The sequence below is a fragment of the Lontra canadensis genome, unplaced genomic scaffold (genome assembly GCF_010015895.1).
Source record: "Lontra canadensis isolate GAN:19392208 unplaced genomic scaffold, GSC_riverotter_1.0 scaffold22, whole genome shotgun sequence".
Taxonomy (NCBI): Eukaryota; Metazoa; Chordata; class Mammalia; order Carnivora; family Mustelidae; genus Lontra; species Lontra canadensis.
Window position 1 is genome coordinate 17,027,390 of NW_022631016.1, and position 15,495 is coordinate 17,042,884.

At 35.3% G+C, this 15,495-nt stretch overlaps 1 protein-coding gene across 4 annotated transcripts in view; it reads right to left on the reverse strand.

Moving 5' to 3' along the window:
* Positions 1-15,495, reverse strand: part of CDH12 (cadherin 12) — a 985,149-nt gene that overhangs the window by 88,269 nt on the left and 881,385 nt on the right. For 3 of the 4 annotated variants that reach the window (XM_032861908.1, XM_032861907.1, XM_032861909.1), the window contains one exon: positions 5,947-6,066. The exons of the other annotated variant lie outside the window; for it this stretch is intronic. In XM_032861908.1, the coding sequence (XP_032717799.1) occupies positions 5,947-6,066 (120 nt within the window). The remainder of the gene's footprint in view (positions 1-5,946; positions 6,067-15,495) is intronic. 4 annotated transcript variants of the gene reach the window in all.

Consider the following 15,495-nt stretch of genomic DNA (forward strand, 5'->3'; position numbering starts at 1 on the left):
ACTTGAAACCAAAAGTCTTTCTTCCTGTAACTCAGCCAGCTATGATAGCCCTTTTCCTCTCAAGCAACACAGAATACAACCACTTCCTCTACTTCATAACAGTTCTACAACTTCCTCAAGTCTTGTATCACATGCCCCTGGAGTATTTTCCTTTTAAAGCCAAACATGCTCAGTTCTATCTGCGGATGTGTGCACTCCATGATTTCTAAAATAAGGCAAGCGAAGTTCATGCTGAGTTCTCGGGAAGTGAGAGGAGGCAGAATACAAGGGAACCACTCATGGGAGCACGTTTTTAGTCATGCAGTTTTACTACACATAACTAAAATATTACAAAATAGGTAATAGGGGATGTAATAGCTTAATAATTATCTATTTCCTTGACTTATTTTTCCTGCATTGTATTTATTAGCATCATTGCTCTCCTTGCTCTCACTATGCCCATAATCAGACTTTGTCTAAATGCAGAAAGTATAAGAGGCATGACGACTTTGCGTACGTAACCCCTCTTAACCTGCCCTCGAATAAAGATGATACTCTTTCTTTCATCAGCACCTCAGCACTAAGGTGTCTGGAATCCCTCAGACTTTACTCTGAATTAATATCAAAAGCATTTCAAGTCATGAAATATTGTAAGTATTTATATAGTAGTATCAAAATTAGCTCAAAATATAGTCTAACCCATGTTTCAATTATACTCTGCAGCTTTAAAACACCAACACATTGTTAAAGACCTAAAAAAGTAAGTATCAGTCAGAATCAGAGAGGAAGTTTCACTTAAGACACAGGTCTGGAGATTATAATTCCTGAATAAAAGGTGATAGTCAGACTCAAAGAGTAAAAATCTTGAGTAAGTGTCTGTTCTCACAGCAACATTTTTCAGATTTCCCTAAAGAGAACCTAAGACAGGATCACAGAGCATGAAATAGCTGAATGGTGAATAGAAGGGAAAAAATGCAGCTTGTGCATTCAACTCTAGCCTCATTCAATTGTTTTCATATGGATTCTATAAAGGCATATATAAATGCCTAAAATAGAAAAAAACTTATATGTTGTTTTTGATAATATACATAAATGAAAAGATATTGATGAAAAACTTCTGGAGATGGATAGCAGTGGTAGTTGTAGAAAAATGTGATTTTTTTTAAAGATTTTATTCACTTTTTTGACAGAGAGAGATAGATAGCACAAGCAGGGAAGCAGCAGGCAGAAGGAGAAACAGACTCCCCGCTGAGCAAGGAGCCCGACGTGGGACTCAATACCAGGACTCTGGGATCATGACATGAGTGTAAGGCAGATGCTTAACCAACTGAGCCACCCATGTGTCCCATCAATATGAATGTGCTTAATGCCACTACACTGTTCGTTTAAAATGGTTAATATGGTAAATTTTATGTTAGGTATATTTTATCACAAAAAATCATTTAAAGTTTATAGGTTTAAAAAATGTTGAGGTAAAATAAATAATGATGCTCTCTCAATAAGGGGTCAGATTATTTGGAAAAATGGTACATATCATCAGCACATGATACATACCTAGTTACCCATCTCAGACTAGTTTTTTAAATCATTTAATCATTTAAATAATTTAGGGAACAATTTAAATATTGTAAAAGAATTTTGAACATAAATTTTGAACATAAATTAAGACATGAGGTCAATCTTTTATAGTAATATTTGTTTTCCTAAATAATTCTATTATCAATGTTATAGAGATATTTAACATCCTGATTTTATGCACTAGATAAAATATTAGAAAATATTGTAATACCTATGTTTAATTTTTTTAGGTTATAAATGTTTTTCTAATGCATAAAAACATTAAGTATAAAAATATACAGAATATAATATGCTAATATAACACTTTAATGTTTTATAAATAATAAGTATAGTGAATATAAACTTTATTTAATGTCATAGATTTGGGGCACCTGGGTGGCTTAGTTGGTTAAATATCTGACTTTTTTTTAAAACTTTATTTTTCAGCATTCCAATATTCATTGTTTATGCATTACACCCATGCCCCATACAATACATGCCCTCCTTAATACCCACCAGAAGGCTCACCCAACCCCTCACCCACATTCCCTCTAAAACCCTCAGTTTGTTTCTCAGAGTCCACAGTCTTTCATGGTTTGTCTTCCCCTCTAATTTCCTCCAACTCACTTCTCCTCTCTTTCTCCTACTGTCCTCCGTGTTATTCCTTATGCTCCACAAGTAAGTGGAGCATTGACTTGACTCTCTCTGCTCGATTCTTGATTTCAGCTTGGGTCATGATCTCAAGGTTGTGTGCTCACTGGGGAATCTGCTTGAGAGTTTCTCTACCTCCACCCATCGCCCCTCTCTCATGCACACTCTCTTCCAAATAAATAAATAGATCTTTAAAAAGTGTCATAGATTCATCACACTTGAGGTTTTTAAAAATATTTAATAATAACTTGAAGTAATTATATATGTGTGTGTATACACACGCACACACAAATGTATGTGAATTTTAATTCACAGTAAATAATTTCATAGTTAAGCTGGATAATTGCCAAATTAACCAATTTTAAAGAGAACAATTATTTCCAACCTTATTTCATAGAATGCTTCAATTTATATTCCTTATAAATAAGCCTCCTATATTCACTTGGGTAGAGATGCTAGGAATATTTGTCAAAAAGCAGTATCACTAAGGAAATGTCTTATATTTTCTCATTCTAAATGGATAATAAATGGTTATATTTATCTCTTCATAAATATTTAGGCACAAGAAATTCTGATGAGATTCTTCTTCTAAAAATTATTTTAAAGTGTATTCTACACTCAGATGTGGAAAATTTTAGATAATATTAGTTTTTCATGCATTTTATCTCATAACAGCAAAAGGAATCACAAAAGGAAGCTATATGGCTGGAACAAATGGAGACTATTTCTGAGAAATTGCAATTATCCTTGATTTTTGATTTACTCTTATGTACCACAAGGTGATAAATTTGACAAAAAGTCTTCTTAATGGTCTCTGTGCATGAGGAACTAGTTATCATTCTATTAATGAAGTGCCTCCTCATCCACTCTTTTCCTGTCTAGTGGTCTGAGGCATTGTTAGTATCAAGACTTCTGTCTCCAGTGAAAATCAATGCCTCAAAAAATCTATTTCATTGTTTATGCCAGAATTGTTTCACCTTTAGTTCTAAATAATCTGCATTACATAAAATATAAATACATAGTTATTAAAGGCATACTATGAATATACACATTCTCCTGTAAGATAATACTTTCTAAAGGCATTAGAATTAATCTGAAGTTGATATTGAACAAGTAAAGCCAAAGGGACAGAAAGTGTTTTGACTCAAAAATTATTGTCTGTCTGGTATTAATTCGACTGTAACTAATTTATTCTTAATCTATGGTCTATGCTTAAATTCATTTTTGTATAATTTTCTCTCACCGTTCAGTTAGATACTGACTATATCTATAGTTATTTCATCAATATTAATCCCTTCATCTTTCTTCTGTCATGTTATTCTGAGTTTATATAAACTCACCTGTTCTGTAGAATTAATCACTACAACCTGCTGAGTGTACTCTAATACCCAGCTCCCCTCCACCAATCTCGGCACACCCTCCTTTTTCTTTTTCCCATCCCCTCTGACTTTCAGGAGTGCTTCTCAGAGGCTGAAGAGATGTAAGACACATATACTGCTTTTAATTCTGTTTCTAGTTAGATTACCCAGTATGTGAAATTTGGAAAAGATGGGTAATTATAGAAGAAGAAGTAACCCATAATTTTATCATCTGATAAAAAGGATTTATTTTAGTTTATATAATTTCCCTTCAATATTTGTTTATATATTCAGCCTGTTGTCTAATCCTTCTTCATTCTTCCGGAGTTTTGTACCATCATAAATGTCATTGAACAACTTCCCCCAATTCTTCCTTCAACAATTTTTCCCTACAAATATATATGATTTCCCACAGTTAAGCAGCAACCATAGAAGTTCCTTAACATCGATACTGCCAAATATCTTATCCCCATTGCCATATTTCTTTTTTTTTTTTTTTTTTTTTTTTTTTTTTTTTTTTTTTTTTTTTTATTTATTTATTTGTCAGAGAGAGAGAGGGAGAGAGAGCGAGCACAGGCAGACAGAATGGCAGGCAGAGGCAGAGGGAGAAGCAGGCTCCCTGATGAGCAAGGAGCCCGATGTGGGACTCGATCCCAGGACGCTGGGATCATGACCTGAGCCGAAGGCAGCTGCTTAACCAACTGAGCCACCCAGGCGTCCCGATATTTCTTAAAAATACTTCATATTGTAGGTGTAACTTCCCCATCACACACTCGGGCTTAACATTTGACATTCTGACTTTTGGTTTCTTACCCTCTTTCCAAACCAAAAGAGCTTATATGTCCTAAACAAACATTTCTAGAGTCCCTTCTTAAAGGACTGATGCTGTCCTTATTAAAAGCTACTCTTTTTTTTTTTTTTTTTTTTAGGTTTACAAAAGGGACCAACTTCCTGCCTTATTCCCATAACTTTTTGCTGATTTCTCTCCCTCTATGGGCTTAATGAGAAGATTCGGAAATGAGAGAATAGCAGGTTCATTTGCAGAAAGTTCTTGCAGGTTCTCTATTCCTAATTAATTGACTTTCTGTTTCTAGGTGACATTAAAACATGGCTAATTATTAATTAACCCATATCTAATTGGTATTCCAGATTTTAGCAAATACTTATGGGGAAGTGTTAATTTTGAAATGTTAAGCCTATTTGAATACATAGTGTCTGAAATGAAGACTTTTCAAATTGATAATGCTCTTTAAAATTTACTTACCAATTTAAAAAGTAACATTAGTACATTAACAATGTATTTCATTATTGCAACCTAATGTAATAGCTAGTATTGAATTCAATCTGCAATATATGTGCCATGTAATAGTTTATAAAATAGCTATCATTGTGGAGTTCTGTTTTAACTGTGACATGGAATACCTATTTTGATGGTCAGCATGGTCAGATCTCTTTAAAAACTATCTAGCGTTAAAAAAAAAAAAAAAAAAAAAAAAAAAACAGATTCTCTAGACCAGGTGGACCGGCTCTAAGGGAAGAGAAAGTTTTCTATGTGCATAGTATCCTGCCCTATCTATATTTTCCAAAGATTCTTATATATTTGGCTCTGAAAAGTGCCATTCAAATGTTCTGACTTAAAAATTAGACCAGCTTCAAAAGCATAACCCAGAAGAATTAGTGATGCAGGTGTTCTGAGGTTGTCAACCCTCTTCTCCCCTCTGCTGGAAGCTACGTCTCTATTAATGCAAATCCAAATCAATTATCCATAGCCCTTGATAAATACAGCAATAGGGGCACCTGGGTGACTCAGTGGGCTAAAGCCTCTGCTTTCAGCTCAGGTCATGATCCCAGGGTCCTGGGATCAGGCCATGCATTGGGCTCTCTGCTCAGCGGGGAGCCTGCTTCCTCCTCTCTCTGCCTGCTTCTCTGCCTGCTTGTGATCTCCGTCTGTCAAATAAATAAAATCTTAGGAAAAAAAAACAAAACAAAAAGACAGCAATAGAGGCCCCAGGGTCTTACCACATGTCATTAAGGCCCCAAACTGCCTAAAATTAAACCCAAACAAGGAAATCTGAAATGTAAAGTTATTTTATCCAGAAGAATCAAAAAGAAAAAATATGACCAGGCTTTTTGAAAATCTAAAGTAAAACATCCAGGTAATCTCTAACTTGGGGTTGGGACTTAACACATACATGTGAAATGGTGTACATTTATGCAGGGTTCCATCCAGATGAAATGGTTCTGCTGTCATAAGGTAAGATCCTATCTTCCTTTGTGTAATGTACAGCACACTGAATCTTTACTGCATTTTTAGAATAGGTAACTTCCCATGCCAAGATTTAATTAACATTTAAATATTTGAAAGGGGTGGTGATAATGTTGTCTCTAATAAAAAATTTACCTGTCTTGGGATCAATAGAGAAATAAGGTTGTCCCTGAAGAATGCTATAAACGACTCTGGCACTGTTTCCATAGGTCGGGTCATCCGCGTCTGTGGCCTTGACCTGGAGCACATATGCACCTGGAAAATAAGACAGTGTGACTCTAGCATATTTGTTTTTTAGAGCTCAAGGTCATGTTTTTTTTTTTTTTTAATCTGATGGACTCCATTTTTTTTTTAAATTTGGCATTACTCAATGATTCTGTGTATATATGATGCCACTGAGAATGATGTAACTATTATAACCAAAATGTTGGGCAACGATATAGCTGTTAGTGCAAATGATACATATTTAAAAATCTATTTTAAAAGCTGTGTTCATTTCCAGTAGCTAGATGATTGAACTGAAAGTCATCATGACAGCTTTATTGATTTATACACCAAAAGAAACATGACACTGCTTACATTAGCTCATCTGCTTACTATAGATGCTTTAATTGCATGATAGGGTTATCAATAGAGAAGCTAAAAGGTTTGAAGGTTTACTGAACTTTAGAGGCTGTAACTTGCATTGTTATTTAAAAATCAACAACTACATACTACTGTTAGGAAGATTTTAATTAGGACAGAATATCTGAGAAATTGAGGATCCAAAAATAATTGCAATTATAGCTACAAGAACACCTCTAGGTCTCAAGACTGAATTAACCTAAGGATTCAGTGACATAAGAAAACATTAAAGGCAATTCAAATTCTCTGTATCTTTTCTCATGTTTTCACTAAGAGAAGTTAAAAGGAGATTTTTCTTGTATTTTTGTCTTATATATTCATGGTCATAGTTAAGTCTTTCTCTAAGACCTTTTTGACTATATCTTCATATCCTGCTCAGCATTACTATACTGAATTGAGAACAAAGTAAAATCAAAATTATCAAGTTCAATATAAATAAAATCAATATGTTGCTAATGGTTAGAAGGAAATCTCTACTGAGCACAAAGGGAGGGATATGTACACCCAAACTTAGAAAATGGACAGAATGCTCCTATTCTTAGAGGCACTCAAAGTGACTGCTTAATTTTGGGAACAAAGGATTTCTCCTTTCCAGTCAATTATTCATTCAGGCTTTACACTTCAGGTGGTACAAAACTGGAATGAACTCAATCTTAAAGGTTTACTTGTAAACTAAGAGAATGAAACATCTCTTCCCCCCTACCATTTTGTCTGTCAGGTTAGTAAAAAAAGAAATTTAAAAATGATAACTTTCAATAGACATTCAATATCAAATGGCATTGAGTAGACATTCAATACCAAATGTTTTAATCTTAAGAATGCTTTGGTGAATTCTAGCTATTTCAAATCATGAATGATAGGTTTTATTTCAACAGTCTTTCCCAGGAAAGGAAACTTCTAAAAGGAAAGTAGGCACACATTTCTGAGATGTCAAGACTGATAAAATTCCTTATCATCCACTATCACCATCATGATCATCATTATCAATATTTGCAACATCATTAATAATTATTTGACAAATAGGCATTAAGGACCTATATTGGATACCCATCAAAAGTATGTTCTCCTTTTTGCTATAGGAATGAAGTGTTGCAAAACTAACTTCTCTTCTTTCCTCCTTTCTGTCACACAGTGATTTTTCTGATTTGACCTATATCATTACTATCACTGCATTGCACATGTGCTATATCGGCAAAGTCTACAAATATTAAATAATTACCCAATCCTAAGTATAAATGTTGTAGTTAAAAAGTTGTGAGTTGTTCTTCTTTAAGGATATATTTGAAGAAAAAGGTATTATGTCTGCTAAGAAATGTTTAGTGACAAATTCAATAAACTTTAACCTAACTCTCACCTATGCTTAATAAGAAAAACAAAAATGAATAAGATAGGCAATATTTCTTAATTCACTCTTTAAATTTTTGAGTTTAAATTTAAAAAAAATATTAACATACAACATTTAAAACTACTTTTGGAGGAAACTATTTTTCTGTATACTTGGTTAATGTTCATATTAATATTAAAACAAAAATGTAAAAGGGAAGATGCTGTATTATTCATCTGTGTCCTTATTGAGCATATGTTTATAGCAGCATTATCTACAATAGCCAAATGAAAACAGCTGAAAATCCATCAACTGATGAATGGGTAAAGAAGTTTTCTCTCTCTCACACACACACACACACACGCATGTACGCATGCACGCACATGCGCACACACGGGAATATTACTCAACTATAAAAATGAAATCTTGCCATTTGCAATGACATGGATGAGTTAACAAGTATAATTCTAGGCCAAATAAGTCAGTCACGGGAAGACAATCATCATATGATTTCACACAGGTGTGGAATTTAAGGAACAAATGAGCATAAGGGACAAAAGAGAGAGGTAAACCAAGAAACTGACTCTTAACTGTAGAGAACAAACTAATGATTACCAGAGGGGAAGTGGACAGGGGGATGGGTGAAATAGGTGATGGGGGTTAAGGAGGACACTTGTGATAAGTATCAGGTGCTGTATGGAAGTCTTGACTTACTATATTGTACACCTGAAACTAATATTACACTGTGAGTTAACTAATAGAACTTTAATAAAATCTTTAAAAAAATGAATGTCCACTCAGTTATAGTAGAAATTATCTTCAGTTTAGTGAAAAGGTTATTCACTAAGAGCCATATCTAATTTGAGAGCTCTTAGAAGTGCCTCTATAGGTGTTGACAAGGAAACAAACATCATTATATCAGCGTGTTTTGCCAGATGCTCCCTGACATTTTACAAACTAATGCAAAGGACGGAGATTCCCTCCATTGGAAAGACTCAGTTGATCATCTGGAGCATGTAAGTCTCAAAATACTACCGTCTGCAGGGCTTGGATAGCACGGCAGTTCCTGATCCTATTAAACACTCAGTCCCCAAGAGGTGGGAGCAGGAGGTTACACCTGGGAACATGTTCAGTGTGTAACAAGGAAACAATATAATCACAAAAACTGGAGTAGTCTGCTTGTACCTAGCAGTCATCTTGAGATGTATTCTCTTATCACCCAAATTCAGGGTGACAATGCAACCACTCCAAATGCTGAAGTGCAGAGAGAATGTAACTCAACGAGAAAGCATTCTTTTACATCTAGTTGGAGACAGCGTGTACAATATGCAATGGAGAATACTGAACTACTTAAGTTTTCCATGTAACACTGTTCTGAATGGTAGTAAGTTAATTCATGTAGTTTTTAATAATACAGCTACTACTAAAAAAGTTATTTTATAGTAATAGTTAAATTCTGAATCTAAGCAGTCACTATATATGTATAAGATATAAGTTAATATCATATATATGCATGCATTTATAGAATACCAAGGCACAGAAAAAGTGAACACTGAGAGTTATAGAAATATCATCTAGAAAGAACAGTTTTTAGGAGAAGCCCATTTGATATAAACTGCAACTAAATCAGGGTTTCACTAAAATACCTAAATATTTGAGAGTTAATATGAGAACCAATTTAGATAGAATTTTTACTTGTATATATATGTAAAAATATATTAAAAAATTAGTTGCATTTTGTAAATTCACAGTTGTAATATGATAGGATTTCAGGGGTTTTGTTTTTGTTTTTGTTTTTTAATATGAGGATGTCCTTTATTTTCAACAAGAATGGGCTCATATAAAATGGTAGAGAGGTTGGGACGCCTGGGTGGCTCAGTGGGTTAAAGCCTCTGCCTTCGGCTCAGGTCATGATCCCAGGGTCTACGATGGAGCCTCACATCAGGCTCTGTGCTCAGCAGGGTGCCTGCTTCCCCATCTCTCTCTGCCTGCCTCTCTGCCTACTTGTGATCTCTGTCTGTCAAATAAATAAATGAAATCTTAAAAAAAAATGGTAGAGAGGTTGGAATTGAACTGAGCCTTAACTCACAATTTCTACCCAAGTAGACATTAACTTGCTGATTGATTAATTTCTTCTTTCAATCAACAAATGTTCAGTGGTACATACCATATACCAGGTACTCAACCATAAAAAGCAATGTGTTACATAACTATTTGTTCTGGTAAATGCTCCCTCCAGCATGATCATTCTATATCCCTTGCACTTTTTAACATTTGAGGTATTAAAAAAAAAAAAACTTGGTAGAAATATGTTGAAAATATAAGTGGATTATGGGGCACCTGTGTGGCTCAGTTGGTTAAGTGTCTGACTCCTGATTTTGGGTCAGGTCATGATCTCAGCATCCTGGGATCGAGCCCTGCTCTGTGCTCAGTGGAGAATCTGCTGGATATTTTCTCTCTCCCTCTGCTTATGCCCCTCCTCCCACTCATGCTCTCCCTCACTCTCTGTATGTCTCTAAAATAAATAAATAAATCTTTAAAAAAAGAAAATATACGTGAATTATATCTAATTTGTGGCTTCTATAAAGTCTTTTTAAAAAAATTCCTAGATGTATAAAAATACTCTACTCATTCAATATGTTCTTTGCTTTTTATCGCCCTGCAATTGTCTCAGGTGGTCTGGAGCCTCACTTTCCTAATTGCAAGCCTGAAAAAATCCTAATTTTTTCCTCTCCAGCTCCTTTCACACAGGAGCCTCAGAGTCACTGTCCCATAACACAAGGTTGGTGACGTTGCTCCCCTTTCCTTTAAAAAATAAATTAATTTTTTAAAGCTCTATTTTTTTTAACCCCTTAGGTTTTAAAACCTAAGAGGTTCCTATTCCTCTTGAAAGAAGAATCATCTAAACTCATGGGCATGGCAGGGATGGGTTTCAGAATCTCTGCAGATTAAGGTTCTGACGGTGCTGTGGGAGCCCCACACGGAGCCTGTAAGTACTTAGTTACCGCGGAGCTAAGGCTCTTTCCTGTCTCTGTATACTTGCCCACGGGGTCCTGCTACCCAGAACCCTTCAGCCTCCACCCCTTGAAGAAATCTTCCACACCCTTGATGTCCCAACTCTCCTGTCACCTCTGTGAATGCTTGTTTTTCTACTACCAGCAGAGATCCTTTGTTTATCCCTCTGTATTCCCAACAGTCTTAACACATTTTTATTTTTTGAAACTCAGTTCATTATGTGCTTCTTCTCATGGGCTACAAAATCTTTTACATCATCAGCCGTTCCATATTCATTCTTTTCACAGCCAGTCTGTCATGACCTAAGTCCCAAATAAATATTTATCAGTTGGGTACAAACAGTACTATAGGTACGTACGAAAGACACACATACTATACACACCGTACTCTAAATGGATACCTTGCAGTTAGTTATGGCCTGTAGAGTGCTTTTTGACATGACATTGTGAGTTTAACTTATCTTGAATTTCTAAAGCACATCACCGTTTTCACTTCAGAAAGCAGAACCAAAAGGAGTGGTATTGCATTAAAAAAAAAAAAATCAAATAAGCAAGATTGCACCACAATATGAAATGCACACCCAAGGGGAGTTAATATAAGTTTTTTTTTTTTTTTTTTGCTGAAAATTTTAACCCTTCACAAGACTGAAATATAAATAGGAAAAGAGAGACAAATCACATCAAGAGAGACATGTAGGGCACCAGGTGGCTCAGTGGGTTAAGCCACTGCCTTCGGCTCAGGTCATGATCTCAGGGTCCTGGGATCGAGTCCTGCATCAGGCTCTCTGCTCAGCAGGGAGCCTGCTTCCTCCTCTCTCTCTGCCTGCCTCTCTGCCACTTGTGATCTCTCTCTATCAAATAAATAAATAAAATATTTAAAAAAAGAGAGAAATACATGTAACTTTCTTTCAGCTTTTGCCTTATGTATACGTTGCATTATAACCAAGAAATAATGCAATTCCACTTAGAACGGTATAGAATGAAATACACAGACATTTCTTTGCAAATAGGATTGGAAAATAAATGTACACTTTATTACATAAAAAAAATACATCAACAGCAGAGAAATGTAAAGCTGAAGGGTTTTTAGAATGAAGTTAGAGATCGTGTGTGTGTGTGTATGCACACGCAGACATGAAAATACCCTACAAAGGAATAGGATATTATAACACATTGAAACATAAGGTCTGCTAAAGCCATATGTAATTATAAAGTAAAATTAAGCATGAATGCACAAAAGGTGAGTTTAGTCTTTAAAGTAACTAGGTCTTTAATCAATTTTGCATTAGACCTCACTGCACTACTCATGAACACTTGGCTCTTAGCTCCCTTCTATGGATTCTCTTCCTATATTTGCCCTTTAAACTTGTAAATGGCTCCTCTATCCTCTTTATCTTCAACAAAGGCTACCTATAAAACTTTCACAGGGATTACGGAGAGCATCAATTCCTGGGCTTCCATCAGATAGTCTAACTTAAATGTTCTTGGGTGTGCCAGGTATCAGAAAGTTTTAAAATCTTTGTAGATGAGTCTGGTAAGCCAAGTCCTACACAGTTTCGCCAATTAAGAAAGACTGATTGCTCACCATTGTGGTTATTGTTTTTGCCTCTAGAGCCTTAAAGCCTACGCTTGAATCCTAGATTGACCTATAGCCAACCATGTAACTTCAAACTAAATACTCAATCTCTCCATTTTAGTTTCTTCCTATGAAAAGAAAGTGAAAAAATAGTTAGCATCTTCTAGCAGTATTAAATGAGTTAATGCTAATTAAGAAATTATAATAAGTTTTCCACATAATATGTGCTATTTAAGTGTGTGACCAAAACACGTGTACATACTTAACTTTCTCTTCCACTCCACACATAGGGTGACAAGACCCAAATATGTAACACTAGCCCAATTCCTGTCCTCAAGTCCCCCATCTTAATATTCTTATACTGATCTGGACTTTATCTCCTATATTTGAGAAAAATGTAATTTTGGAAAATGTTTTAAAGGACATTAAAATACAAACAAGTAGACTACAACAATGTTGTCCCACTTTGTTAGAGACCCAAGAAAGAAAAGTTGGTATACTTGTTAAATCTGCCTGAAATAACCAGAACTTTTAAAAATTAGTAAAGATATGTGTCATAAAAATCCCCCAGATTTGGGGCGCCTGGGTGGCTCAGTGGGTTAAAGCCTCTGCCTTTGGCTCGGGTCATGATCTCAGGGTCCTGGGATCAAGTCCCGCATTGGGCTTTCTGCTCAGCAGGGAGCCTGCTTCCCCCCGCCCCCTGCCTGTCTCTGCCTACTTGTGATCTCTCTCTCTCTCTCTCTCTCTGTGTGTCAAATAAATAAATAAATAAATCTTAAAAAAAAAAAAAATCTCCCAGAGTGGGTTGTACACCCTCTTGAACTGTCCTTCTAGGATAAGCGCAGGCAATTTGGTTTTCTACTGCCCTCAACTCTGACTCTCCTCAGCCTGGCTACAGAGCAGCCCTTGGCACACCCAATGCTTTGACATCCACTTAGGATTTGGTATTCAGTCCAAGCACCCAAAAGCACTCTAAGGTTATAAAACTTTCCTTCTAGATATATACTAAATATTTTAGACTATACATATTTACACCTTGTGATTTAAATATACTTTGATGGATAAGGGAATCCATTTTTATGAGCACTTTCTCTCTCCATTGTGTGCCAAGAACTCTATACCACATACACCAGTAAAAATGCTAATGACTGCTCCCAGTGACACACTAAATTCCAATTACCAGTGATGATACACTGTTGCTTCCTTTGTGCCCAATGGAATTGGAAATTATTTTCATGGATGCTATCAGGAAATTCCATAGAAAACATGATGAAATACATGAGTTTGGAATTCATTCATTCAGTGGCTTTCAGTTATAATTCTCTAAGCTTTGTATTTTTTCCATGCAGTATTGTTTCCTTAAGGATTAAAAAAAAATTGCTTTTCATTAAATGCAGTTAGCCAAGATGTTAAGGACCATTAATGTAATTCATTATTTAACACACATTCTACACTCTTAAAATTATTTGTTTTTATTTGATTGGATGATTCTGCCATATTAAATATAAAAAAGATCTCTATCTCTTTACCCATTTACAGATCCTCCTCAACCTACCATGAGGTTACATGCTGATAAACACATCCTAGGTTGAACATTATCATAAGTTCAAAATACATTTAATACCCCTGAGCTACTGACCTAAGGAACATCATAGTTTAGCCTAGCCTAATCCAAACACACTCAGAACATTTACATTAGACTACATTTGGGCAAAGTCATCTAACATAAAGTCTATCTAGAGATTATCTATATTTATATATCCATCCATCTACCCATCCATTATGTGTGTGTGTGTATATACATACATACATACACATACGTGTGTATGTATGTGTATATATATATATATATATACTTTATCTATCTTCCTGTCCATTGACCTATTTAGCTTTAGCAAAAGAAAAAATACAAATTGTATATGTACGTGTATAGGGTGTGTGTGTGTCTGTGTGTGTGTGTGTGTAAACCAGTAGAGTTGGATCCTAGAACTAGCTCTGTAATTAAATAGTTATATGATTTTTTGCAAGTTATTTCAATTATGTAAGAATAATAATGTAATTTGAGTGAATAGTATGGTAATCCACTCCCCCAATGAATCCTACCTAATCTTAAAACTCTCTGCGTAGATAGTCATATATCACTATGCCCCTCACACTTCCATTTATGTTAAAAGAAGCTTAACTCCCATGAAGGCAGTTGGCTCAAGTTTAGCTGACAAATACAAGCCCCCACCACCAGCTAATGTTGAATGTTTAAGAAGTGTAAAGGTAACCCATTTCTAGCCTGTAAAACCAGAGATGTTTGTTAAGAACTTCTGGGAAATGCTCTCTTTCTCTTCCTCCCTTGAAGCTGGTATGCAAAAGTCTGAACTACCAAAGTCATTTCAACATGTTGGGGGAAACGTGACTAGAGACAGTGAAACACAAGAGGTGACAAACTTGTGAATCCCAGGAAAGAGGATGAGGAGTCTTGATCAAATGTGGCTAAGGCTCAGCCTCCAAGCATTTTGATGAGTTGAGGCCAGAAACCCCTTTTTGTGTGAGATTTTATACTTGGAGCTGGATTGGGATTTTTTTTTTTATAACTTTCAAATTAACAAAATTTTGGCAAGTCACTTAAACACTCTAAGCCTGTTATTTCAAATTGAAAGTAGGAGCATAAATACTTGGGATCACTTGGAACTCATTTTGCCTTAACTCATGAGTAATGCGTGTAAATTGCTTAGCATAATAACTGTCACATAAGAAGCCCACATCAAAGTGGTCATTGTTAAAAGTCTTCAACTTTATAATGAAGGGTAATATTTTATTGTTTTCCTCTAATTCTAACAATTGGTTGTGCAAAATGAGACAAAATCCAATCTTAATGCTTTTCAGAATGTCTTTCCCATTACTGGAGATTAATCTTTTGGTTATAGGATTTTGAAAATATTACTGCTCTGTCCAAATCATTCAATGGTGTGTCATGCATCACTACTTGACATCTGGATTCCTTCAAGACAGTTCAAAGTCTGAAATCCATCTCTGTTTTCATTCTAAAATACATATTCTAAAATTTAACTCCTCAGCTTCTCGAACCTCCTCTTTGGGAAGTTTGTTATACCTACTATCCAACAAAAATCAGGACTCTGCTAGTTAATTTGGGG